At 44.9% G+C, this 12165-nt stretch overlaps 1 protein-coding gene across 1 annotated transcript; it reads left to right on the top strand.

The window, feature by feature from the left end:
* Positions 1–3498: 3498 nt before the first annotated feature.
* Positions 3499–11882, top strand: LOC311584797 (lysozyme C-1-like). The gene is made up of 4 exons (XM_084759440.1): positions 3499–3708; positions 6055–6219; positions 11173–11251; positions 11701–11882. The coding sequence occupies exons 1-4, from the start codon at positions 3573–3575 to the stop codon at positions 11765–11767; spliced, it is 447 nt and encodes a 148-aa protein (XP_084615566.1). The 5' UTR covers positions 3499–3572; the 3' UTR covers positions 11768–11882.
* Positions 11883–12165: the final 283 nt, after the last annotated feature.

Below are 12165 nucleotides of genomic sequence, written 5' to 3'. Positions count from 1 at the left end.
GTCTCAGTTGCCACCTACTCAAGTTCTGTCCCTTAAAAACCCACCCTGCCCATCACAGTGGCTGTTCTAACATTCTTGGTGCTGAACCCACACACAAAGCCTTGGAGCCCACACAACTGCCATTTTACTTCAGACCATCCTGTCTCTTGTAAATGGCTTTGGTATTTTTATCCAACACAAGGGCCATTAAGACTAATTTTCAATGAAACTTAATGTGAGTCACTTCATTGATGAAGAACTGATATAAACAGGTGTGTGTGACCAGCAAAGTGTTGGATGATTGTCCATGAATCATTTTTCTTTCTTTCATTTCTTTTTGGGACAGGGTTTCTTTGTGTAGCCCTGGCTGTTCTGGAACTACTATGTTGACCAGGCTGGCCTTGAATTCCTTGTAGTGCCTGGATTGCTGGGAAACAGCACATCATGTGAGTGTGCCAAACACAAGACCAGAACATTCTCATTTGAAGATGACGACCACTTTCTGGCCTTCTGGTAACTACTGTGTCTGCAGTTGAAACTCTTACTTAGTGAAAGTGAGATTAGGGGATGTAGGAAATTTCCTTCCAGTCTTCAGACCCCATCCCATCTCTGGGCATCACCTACGTTTAATCTGAGCTATACCCTGGCTCCTGTTGCCTTTTGTAGCAGGAAACAGCTTAATAATAGTTTTTCAAACTATGCCAGAGGCCCAAGTAAACAGTGTTATTTCTAGCACACTGCTGATACTGTGATAGTTTCTAGTAAAAAGCAAAGCACAACAAAGCATGTTAGTGTTGCAAACGCATCCCTGATGACCCAGCACAAGGAACAGCAGTCTCGGGGGGCTCAGGTATGCATTTGCCCAGGCACATGAGAGAATTCTCTGTTCCAGAGGATGACTGCACCCACTTTCTCTGTGCATGCCCTTCTGCTGTTTCCTCACTCCTTTGTTCTGCTGCACCTCTTTCATGCATGAGAAGTCCACTGCTGCTCTGCACTTCACCCAAGGGCCAGCAGGAAGAACTATCCGTTCCTATTTCCTTTCATCCCCCATTTGCTTTTCTTACTCTAGGCTGTGAGGGTCTTGTATCCATCTTTCTTTTGCTGGCACCTAGCCATGGCCCATATTGAGACCTGTTAGGTAGGGATAATGGCTGATAAAGACCAATGCTGAGGGCTATCTCAGGTAAGCACGTTCTTCTGATAATGCAGGCCAGCAAAATGGGGAATCCATCTCAGGCTTCAATAGAAGGAAAGATGCAGGGAACAAACCAAAGTCCTCATTTTTACAAGATTTTAAAGGGAGTGGATGTTTTAGGATATATGGCTTTACTGTCAGAATAAGGCCATAATTGGAGATTGTGGGTGACATCAGGGCTATGCCTGGTACAGACACAGAGATAAAAAAGGAATATTCAAGCTGTGCATGGTGGTGTTTGCTTTTATTCCCAGCACTCGGGAGGCAGAGGCAGGCAGATCACTTTGAGTTCAAGGCCAGCCTGATGTACAAAGTGAGTTCAGGACAGCCAAGATAACAGAGAAACCCTGCCTCTCAAAGAAAGAAAGAAAGAAAGAAAGAAAGAAAGAAAGAAAGAAGGAAAGAAAGAAAATGTATTTTACATTGTTGATGCAGCTGAACAAATTAGAACTCGGGGCTGGAGAGATGGCTCAGCGGTTAAGAGCCTTGACTGTTCTTCCAGAGGTCCTGTGTGCAATTCCCAGCCACCAAATGGAGGCTCATAACCATCTCTAGTGAGAACTGCTGCCCTCTTCTGGCGTGCAGCTGTACATGTACGCAGAGCATTGTATACATAATATTAAATAATAAATAAATCTTAAGAAGAAAATTAAATTAGAACTCAAGCTTTGTCTTTCAGAGCAACCACATTAACAGCAGCAGGGCCACGGTCTAGAGGACAGAAGGTAAAGGGAGGTGGAGGGCCAAGGAACTGGGACAGAGCTGGCTTCCTCCTCTTAGGCTGGCCTGCTGCAGGGCTTTGTTTCCCTTTACTTATCATATGCTGGAGCTTAGGCCAGAGGCTGAATCTGTGTTCCTGTATTAGGCACCGCTTCACTCAAGGCACAAAGCAGCTTGTGAAAGGAGATACTAGATCAGCTGGATCAGCATGTGGATTGGAGAGGGGCCTTAATGTTGTTTGTAAACAAAATCCCCAACGTTTGATTTTACCAATAAAGACTGAGGAGCCAGATGCTGGGGTGAAGGCATGCTAAGTCAGAGAGGCAGAGAAAGCACCCAGCTGACCTTCCTACTCAGCCGGTGTCCCAAAAAGAAAAAAGCCCCCTTTCCTTCTATATGCTGTCTTAAAACATCATCACACCAAATGTCCCTTTCCACTTCCTGTGTGTCTCTCTATCCATCATACAGACTTCCTCTCCCTCTCTATGGTTTTTTCCTATGTTCAGTAAAGTCAAGAGGTTGCTTGCTCTGCCTCTTGACCTATGGTTGACTTTATTTGACCTGTTTACAAAATGCTCTTGGGTTAAAGACTTGTGATAGGACTGAGCCACACCACAATGACCTGTTTACAATAAACATAAAATTCTTGGATTAGGGGCTAGAAAGATGGCTCTGTTCTTCCAGAGGTCCTGAGTTCAATTCCCAGCAACCAGATGGTGGCTCACCACCATCTGTAATGTGATCTGATTCTCTCTTGTGGTGTGCCTCAAAACAGTACTCATACACGCAAAATAAATAAATAAATCTAAAAAAAAGGTTTGGATTAAAGATGTATGCTAGGGCTCAGCCACACCATAACTAGATACAGGTTTTTCTAGTACACAATCTTGGGATTCATGGTGTGATCAAATATTCTGTAACACCTACAGATACACGAATCAAAATGCTTATTAGAGCAACAGCCATAGGTATTAGCCAGAAGATCCATGAAAGGTTTTCCAGCCAACTGTGCAGTGACTCTCACATCTGTTGTCTGATTCCGATTCTGATTCTTAAAGCACAGTCAGTTAGCTTTTTGGCTCTCTTACCTGGCTAGATTGACAAGACGACTCCCACATCCATAGTGGGAAATACAGGTTCAACCATCAGCTCCACTGAACAAGGCATGCCCAGTGCCCAGACTCTGGCATAAGGGAGGATCGAGGCACATATCATCCTATCCTTGGGTAATGGTTATGTGTAGGTGCAGATGAAAGCAATGCTTATGTTTAGGAGAGTGTGCAGGCACTGGTGATGTGGACTCCCTGTCCAGGCCTGCATGGCACCTCACAGGGGGTCATCTCAGGCTTGCTCTGCCTGTGTGGGCTATGTGGAGCATGCCTGGGGACTGTTTTGCTTGTGGCCTCCCCACTCCACACTTAATGACCCATATTGTTAAGATGTTGAATGTAAGCACTGTGCACTTATTCCTGCACTGCCAGAACATCGCTTATCAAAGTATAGGAAAGAAAGGTCAAATTCTGAAATCTGTAGAACTGTAGGAAGTTCCTGCTTTGCACAGAGCTCAAAAGTTGGAGGTCAAAATCTGCCAGAGAAGGGAAGAACTCAGAGGATGCTTAAATAGGAGGCTTGCTGTCTCTAGTCAGCCAGCAGCTGATCCAGCTTCAAGGTCAACATGAAGGCTCTCCTCGCCCTGGGACTCCTGCTGCTTTCTCTCCCTGTCCAGGCTAAAGTCTATGAACGCTGTGAGCTCGCCAAAACTCTGAAAGCACATGGGATGGATGGCTATGTTGGAGTCAGCCTGGCCAGCTGTAAGTCAGAGAAGCTTCCAGAACAGGGACAGGGAAGCAATGAGTGACAAGGGAGGAAGCTGGAATCAATAAGTTTTTGAATTCCCTGGGAGTTTGAGTAGTTTGACTAAAAGCATCACTTTTTGTCTTTTGAATTAGAGGTGCTAGATGCGGCCATGCGATAGGAGATTCTGGGTAAGGCTAAGGCAATAGGGCCCAAGATTGGCCTGTCACTAGGTTTCCCAGTTGCATCAGACTCAATAGCCTGTGAGAAAAGGGGCTGAGAAAGGATGGGAGGACTCAGTCAGTCAGAACATGGGATCTGAGATCCTGAATGACATAGTATTGGTCTATACTTCTCTTACCATTGTATGGAGCTTGAGATAAAAATTTTTAACTTTTTTGAACTTTCTACATAGAGTAGAGGGATCCTATAGTGGCCACATGAAGGAGGTCTTCTGAAATTGAGTATGAAGTGACTTAGTTCTGTTCTTCACTCTGAGATGGCCTTTGTTTTACACAATGGCCAATGTGGATGAGGAAAATCTTCCAGAGTTACTATGTGCTTTTCACATGCATTTCCACCAGCTACCACATAATAACTAACTTTCGGTGAGCAAGTGAATATATGAATGGATGATGGATGGACAGACAGATAGGTGGGTGGATATAATCATAGAATAGCCTTCCTTGTTCTAACAGTCTTATAGAGAAGATTCTGAGTAGCCCGCTATGATGCATTCATCTCTCATCTTAACACTTGGACACTGAGGCAGAGACTACCTGTTTTATTCAACATATGATATTTAGTGACATGTTTTCTAAAAAGAAAAATAATTTTATCATGGCAGGAAAATTCAGTTTGCTATTAAAAACATTACTCTGAGAAAAAACCTTGATTTTTAAAATAAATTATTTTTCATCTTCATAAGTATTTCCTATTAATGTATTAAATCTACTAAACAAGTATTTTTTATTTTAGTCTGAATAGAAATACAAGAGCAGGGAAATGTTAAAGCACTGAAAGAAGTAGCTATATTAATATTCTTAAGGACAGGGTTTTAATATGTAGCCCCAGTTAGCCTGGAACCTCTTTCCTAGAGAACAATGGTTTCCAACTCACAGAGCTCCACCTTCAAGCCTCTGCCTTCCAAGGGCTGGGATTAAAGGTGTGTGCCAGCATGCTGCGCTCAGGTATTTGAAGTTTTATTGTCTCAATCTTCGACCATGTTTTTATTAAACAGGCTGCCTCAGTTGTTCTTTCTAGAATGAAGCAGGCGTCAATAGTGTGTGCAGCAGGCTTCCTTTCTTCTGTGGCAGTTTCTTTCCTCTGCTGGTTTCCTGATAGCTGCAGCCATTCTCTGGGCTTCTTCAGCTTCTTGCCATCTGCAGTCCTCACTGGCAGAGAGACATAGACTTTTTTTTTAATGCCATCTCAGGCCTTATCTTTCTTAAACAGAAAAGCAACATCCCTGGTCTTCTTGTACAGTTCAACCTTATCTCCAACCACCAAAGATAGTTCAGGGACTTCCTTAATACAATGACCTTTAGAGCTCACCCAAGCTGTGGAGACTGAGGCAGCCACCCAGGGTGAGCAGAAGGCATATGTCTTTTGGGGTTGTGTTCATTGGGTGATACCAAAGGCCTAGGTTTCAGTTGGAGGAAACATGTGGTCTCCCTGACACAGATCTTCAAAAAACGCTGGCCAAGTGATAGTCCACGCACCTTCAACTCTGGGATTTTATCCAAGTCTCTGCCAATACAAGCCAAGGCATTGATCTGATGACCTGCTAATTCATAACAGCATAGGGCCGAATGCTGTTTTTGGACAAGTTGGTGTGAACAGAATTCACAACATCTGGTCCTTTGGTAGCCATGAACACATCTGGCAATCCTGGGTGACAGGTATTTGTCTTTGTCAGATGAATCGTCCTTCTCAGAGGATACCTGTTGAGTGGAGAGGCACATGTTATGGTGGGAAGAAAAGGTGGCCCTCCTCTCCACAAAGGAAAAGGAAGTACTTAGTGCAGGACTTTAAACTTTTGAGTACCTATTCTTGTTTATTGTTGTACATATTGGTTTATCCTCAAAAAGATTCTCTTTGGAGCATTTGAAAATTACTTGCTGACTGGTTGCATCAGTTGCACCTGCTTGAAAGGCAGAGGCAGGAGGATCACGTGGAAGACCACCCTGAGCAACACAGCCAGATCCAGGCTGAACTAGTGGTAGCTTAGTGTACAATTTAACCATATGATTGTGCTTATAAAGTCAATCCCTTCTAAAAGACAGCTCAAAGAACAGATTGTGGTATCAAATATAGATCATTTGCTGTTGCTGCTTATTGATGAATACTCTTTTTCTTTTTAGGGGTGTGTTTAGCTCAGCATGAGAGTGGCTTTAACACCCAAGCTATAACCTACAACAGTTTAAAGGAAAGCATCGACTATGGGATATTTCAGATCAATAACCGATACTGGTGTGACGATGGCAAAACCCCAAGATCAGTGAACGCCTGTGGGATCCCCTGCAGCGGTAAGACAAGGCAGGTTCACAGTGACAGCAAACAACCCATCTGCTCTCATTGTAAAAGCAAAGGTTCTGTGTAGGGACATAACAGTGAAGGAATCATCAGGAACCAGGGGAGACTGGCTTTACTGTTAAAGAGTCATTCTGAAGTACATCAGGATAAGGTGCAGTGTGGTGATAGAATGCTCTGCCTACAAATCAGAGGACACTTCGTCCTGCTGATAAAAATCAATGAATGAATAAATAAAGTAAATAGAGGCATGGAAGAAAGTTCAGACACAAGAGTCACCTAAGCCAAGGTTTGACCTTATGGAGGTTTAAGTGTCGAAGTTCTGTGGTATAATCCATACAGTACTCCAAGCAGCAGGGTCACATGGGAGGGGTTATTCGGGAAGGAAACACAGAAGCAGCTTCTGGATGAGGGTCGCAGGAAAGAGAGAGAGAGAGCAGAGCAGTGAGAGAGCATGCCAGGTGACAGGCAGGTTCTTACCTGATGAGCACCTCACACAGGTGATGACATAGGTCTTTGTCAGCACCTTAAAGGCCCCTGAGGGCACACCAGTTGAAATGCATGCACACCAACATAACATTCTTCCCTTTTTGTTTAATGAAAAGACAATGAACTAGGACAGGGCCATGAGGTAGGAGTGAGGTCATTTTGTTAGAAAATGACGGCTTCCTGCTGACTTGAAGGATGTGAAATCTTTGTTGATGCCAGTTTCAAGTGAGACTTGTCGCTTTCTTAGTCTAAAAGGAGATAAAATAATAAACAGAGAGTTCATTAGGTCTAAGAACTTTAATAATTGTTGTTTTATACCATGTGGTCATCAAAAATGGTGAAGTCACATGGCCAATTGCAGGCAATGTGATTTGATTTGGTTGCTATTTATAAACATCTGTGTTTTTATAGATACTACAAACACACACACACACACACACACACACACACACACACACACACACACGTTGAAACCAGAGTTGAACTTAGATTTTAAGCATCATTTCCGGTAAGCAATTATACAAACACTTAGATAAGTGTTTATGGCATAATCTTAACAAATTATTTTTGCGAGCAAAGTGTAAAGAAAGCGATTTAAGAGTTGGGAAGTACTTCCTTAGCCATCAGAGACTTTGGGAGCATGGGGAAGAGTTTAGATATCTGGGGACCATTTGTCAGTAAGAATTTGAAAAATTGGAATGCCAAATTTTGGCTTTTAATGAGGCCAAGTTTCTGAAATAGAGTCCATTGGGGAGAGGAGGGGAGACAGAAAGTGACCAGTTGGGGCTCCAGCAGGCCCACGGCAGGAGTAGGGGAGGGGCTGGCAGCTGTGGAAAGTGAGCAGGTCCTCTTAGACAGAGAGCCGTGTGGAGGAAATGGACTCTTATGTAGGAATTTGGGATCAGATTCCCAGAGAGGTAGAAACAGAGAAGTGGTCCACACACACCGCAGGAATAGCCTTGGGAAAGCTGCTTGCTGCAGGCTGACTGATGGTGGGGTACAGGTCGATGCTAGAGTAGGAGCATCAGAGCGGCCTGTGGCTGGAGAGGGAGGTGAGACCGCTGAAGAAACCGGAGACGGGTAGAAGCTGTGGGTTGGGAGCTGATGGAGGCTGGTTCTTGAGGTTGAGACTTTATAGCGGGAAGGAGCTGAGTCAGGGAACAGGAAGGACAGAAGGGTCGTTTGGAGTGAAGAAGAGAAGACTGAACATAGGGAAGCTCCTTCAGCTTGACCAATTGCTGGCAGTGATTACCAATAGCTCGTCCTTCTGGGCGTGGTGGCGCGCACCTTTAAATCAGCACTCGGGAGGCAGAGGCAGGCAGATCTCTGCGAGTTTGAGGCCAGCCTGGTCTACAAAGAGAGTCCACGGCAGCCAGGACTCTGTGTAACAGAGAAACTCTGTCTCAAAAACAAACGCACAAACAAACAAACAAACAAAAAAATGGTGTATAATGTTGTTGTCTAAAGTGCCAGTAAACGGCCATTTGGATCCATTATCTACGGGATACTGAGGGCCAGTTTGGAATCAGAGGCATGAAAGCTTAGAAGCCCTTAAAGCTGGCACTAGGCCCAGAAGGCATCCCAGAGGGGAACCTGGAGGGATGGACGAATGGACCGTTGCCATGGGTGAGAGTAGGAGTCAGTGGCCTGTCCAGGCACTCCAAGAGCGATGTCTGACTCAAGGAATGGGCAAAGCCTGTTCCAGAGTCTTGTTAGTCACTGGTGAGACACTGAGGGCAAATACGAAGGACAGATGAAACCTTGCTGGTGGAGGCAAATCTTGCCCAAGGGGAAAGGTCCTAAATGAAGGTCAGCCATAGCCTTGAGGGCTGTGGTTGAGGGTACCACTGCTTCAGATGTACAAGCTGGATGCCAGAGGATTAGCAGTCAGCCCCTGGGACCTAGAGAAGTGTTTATGCCGACCAGGAAGGGAAATTCACCAATCAAACCGAGGTTGCATGTAGGAATATAGTGACTGGGTAGTTGGAAAGTGAGCAGCAAGCAGGTGGAACAGGAATAGGGCCCCCCAGTGGTGTGACTTCCACCCATAGGGGGAAGCACAGGTGCCAGGAGGGCCTGTCCAAGCCAGGATGCTATATGTTGGAGTTTAGGCGGCAGACTTATGTGTTATAATCCATAAAGTCACATCAGGCAGCAAGTGTCATGTGGAAGGTGTATTAGGGAAAGGATCACAGAAACTGTTTATGGGTGAGAGTGACACAAAACAGAGAGAAAGAGAGAGAGAGAGAGAGAGAGAGAGAGAGAGAGAGAGAGAGAGAGAGAGAGAGAGAGAGCAGAAGAGTGAGAGAGGGCCCATCAATTGGCAGGCAGTTCTTATCTGCCACACACCTGGCCCAGGTGATGACATAGGATACTGGAGGTGACATAGGACATTGTTAGGACCCTAAAGGCCCCTGAGGGCACACCAGTTGAATTGCCTGCACACCAACATAACAAACCCTCAACAGCTACCTAAAAGTTTACTTTGGTAGCATGCTTTTTTTGCAGAATATTTGATCTCAGTGTGGTCCTTGAGATTGTGAACTGTAAAAACCTGTCTTTTTGTTTGGCGGAGTTGAGCCCTAACACACACCTTTAATCCAAGAGCTGTCTGTAAACAGGATTTAATAAAGTTAGCCTGAGGTCAAGAGGCAAAGCAAGAAATCAGCTGACAGGGATTGAAAAGTAGGAGGGGCTTTGGGTTGAGGGGTGTTTAAGACAGTGTGTAGAAGCAGAAGGGTGCTTTAGCTCTTGGGGTCTTGGGATTTTAGCTTGAGCTCTTTTTAGGTCTTCAGTTTTAGCTCTTTGGTGCCCTAGCGCTTGAGCTCCTCAGTTCTTTGTCCTTTGGCTTTTGGGCTTTGAGCTAGCAAGCCATTGGCCTTGGGTTTTTTGGCCTTTTCCTTCTGGCCTGTCAGCTGAGCTAGTGAGCCTTTTGGGTCTTCTCCACTGGGAAGTGAGCTGAGTAGGAAGGTCGGCTGGTGTTTTCTCTGCCCCTCTGAGCTATCAGGTTTTTTTACCCCAACATCTGGTTCCTGAGTCTTTCTTGGTAAAATAGAACAATCTGGGATTTTCAATGAAAACAACACGCATTGTAACCGGAGCACGGAGGCGTCTGAGACAGGCAGATCCATGGGGCTCACTGCCCAACCAGCAGAGGCTGATCTGCAAGCCAGTTCCCAATGGCAGACTCCACCTCACAAACAGTGTGGACCATTCCCGGGGCTGTCCTCTGACAGGCCCCTGTATCAATTCCTACTCTGTAGAACTTGGTTGTTACATTTCCCAAGAGAAAATGGATTGTGGAACATTCTGTGTAAGTTGTCTGTAATCATTGGAAAGTATGAGAAATACAAGAAAAAAATGTATTGTTGCCTTCTTTTATAGTACACAAGATTCACTCGACTGGAAACTTTTTGAAAGTCCTGTTGCAGAATGCAAATCTATGCTGTAGGTACATGAAAAGTTGTATGATGCACATATTCCTTACAGGACAAGGTGTACACAGTTTCATTTTCTACACAAATTATATTATCCTTACACAGCTGCATCATTTGGCTGTGAATCAAAACCATATCCACAGTAGCAAATACTGACCTGAACTGTCATATTAAAGAGTAAAATATTCTGAGCTGGGAAACACCAGTCTAAAGTCCTAGGTCTTAAAGCATCTGGGCTGCTTCCATGTTACTAGTTATAAACCACTAAGACCTTTTTTCATACAAGGGTTATACATTGTTTTCTTTTTTAAGGATTAATTTATCTTTATGTGTGAGTGTGTTTTTCCTGCGTGTAGGTCTGTGCGCCCTAGGTGTATGTCTGGTACCTGTGGGAGCCAGAAGACGCATTTGGATCTCATGGAACTGGAGTTGCAGACAGTTGTGAGCTGCTATGTGGGTGCAGGGAAACAAACTCTCTGCAAGAGCATGCAGTGACCTTAGCCACTGAGCCATGTCTCCAGCCCCTGGTTTTTCTGTAGGATGGATTTTCAGAGGTAGAGGCCCAGGTGAGAGTTCTCTGCTTGCTCTGTGTTCCCGTGTGAGGATGAAGAGGGGCTTCCCTCACCACAGCTGACAGCCCCACTCCCTCAGCGACTCCTCCTTCCTGCAGTGCTTCTTTGCTGTGCATCAGTGCTGCGATCCTAGAAACACAAACACATGCACATGCGGAAACATCCCTACCGCGCCCCAGCCCTCCAGGGACTTTATGGATGAGAAACAGAGAGACACAATGTCACATAGACAGAATCAATGGCTGTCTCCAATAATCAAAGATGCATGGACACTTGGGAAATGTTTCTTCTTCTTCTTCTTCTTCTTCTTCTTCTTCTTCTTCTTCTTCTTCTTCTTCTTCTTCTTCTTCTTTTTTAATACACTGCTCAGTGTTACAGAAGAAAGCTGGCTGGATGTGAACTGAAAATAGCTTTATAACTGTCCTTGTCATTCCTCATCTTTGTCTTTCAGCTCTGCTGCAGGATGACATCACTGAGGCCATAAAATGTGCAAAGAGGGTTGTGAGGGATCCACAGGGCATTCGAGCTTGGTATGTTGGAACTTTGCTTCTGGTGATACATGCAGTCAGAATCTCTAAGGCCCAAGTGTCATTCTGAGAACTGCGGGTTCAGTTGGGGGCTTTCCCTGCATCATAATTTTCAGGGAATTTCCGCAGATTGTGAGATTCCCACCCATGACTGCTTCCTTGTCAGGCCTCCAGACAAGGGACCCGTGACCCGTACAACACATGTGATGCAGCCCTGACCTGCAGCATGCTGTGCTCTCCTGTGGGATTGGAGTGGACCAAACTGCCATGTAGACATGGCTCCATCAGTCTGTAGCGTTTCTGGCTGCATCTGCAGACTGTGTTTCACACTAGACCTTGGCCCTGGAGTGAAACTCCATTAGTGCCATGGTTCCCCTCCCTCTCCCCAAGGTTTGAGTATGTGTGTGACACGAATGTAACCATTGATCTTAATGTCTCACTTTCCTCCACAGGGTGGCATGGAGAACAAAGTGTCACAGAGGAGATCTGTCTCAGTATGTTCAGGGCTGTGGAGTCTAACCACTGTGCTTCCCTTCAGTTCACACTGTCTCCCTCTCACTGTAGGATAGTCATGACAAGGCTCATACCTACTTTCTTGCTTTCCCCTTCAAACACTTATATCATACAATAAAAACCTAAAAACCCTATAAACAGCTAAAGTAATCGACTAACTTGTTTGACAGATGAAATCTCAAGACTTGACAGCACTGAGGATGAATCGTGGTCACTGATTGTTATCCAAGTCCACAAGAGAGAGAGCGAAACAGAAGAAAACATTTTGAAAAAATATGTATAGTTTGCCAGGGAAAGGAGGAAATTCAGTTTCACATAGCGGAGGAAACAGCTGCAGCTGCTAAAAGACTAACATCCTCAGAGGGAGACCTGCAGTGTTCACAGGAGCAACAGAAAAGAGCCCA

This window comes from Acomys minous (genome assembly GCF_964271855.1).
Source record: "Acomys minous genome assembly, chromosome: 15".
Classification (NCBI taxonomy): Eukaryota; Metazoa; Chordata; class Mammalia; order Rodentia; family Muridae; genus Acomys; species Acomys minous.
This window is presented reverse-complemented; position numbering and strand designations above follow the sequence as displayed.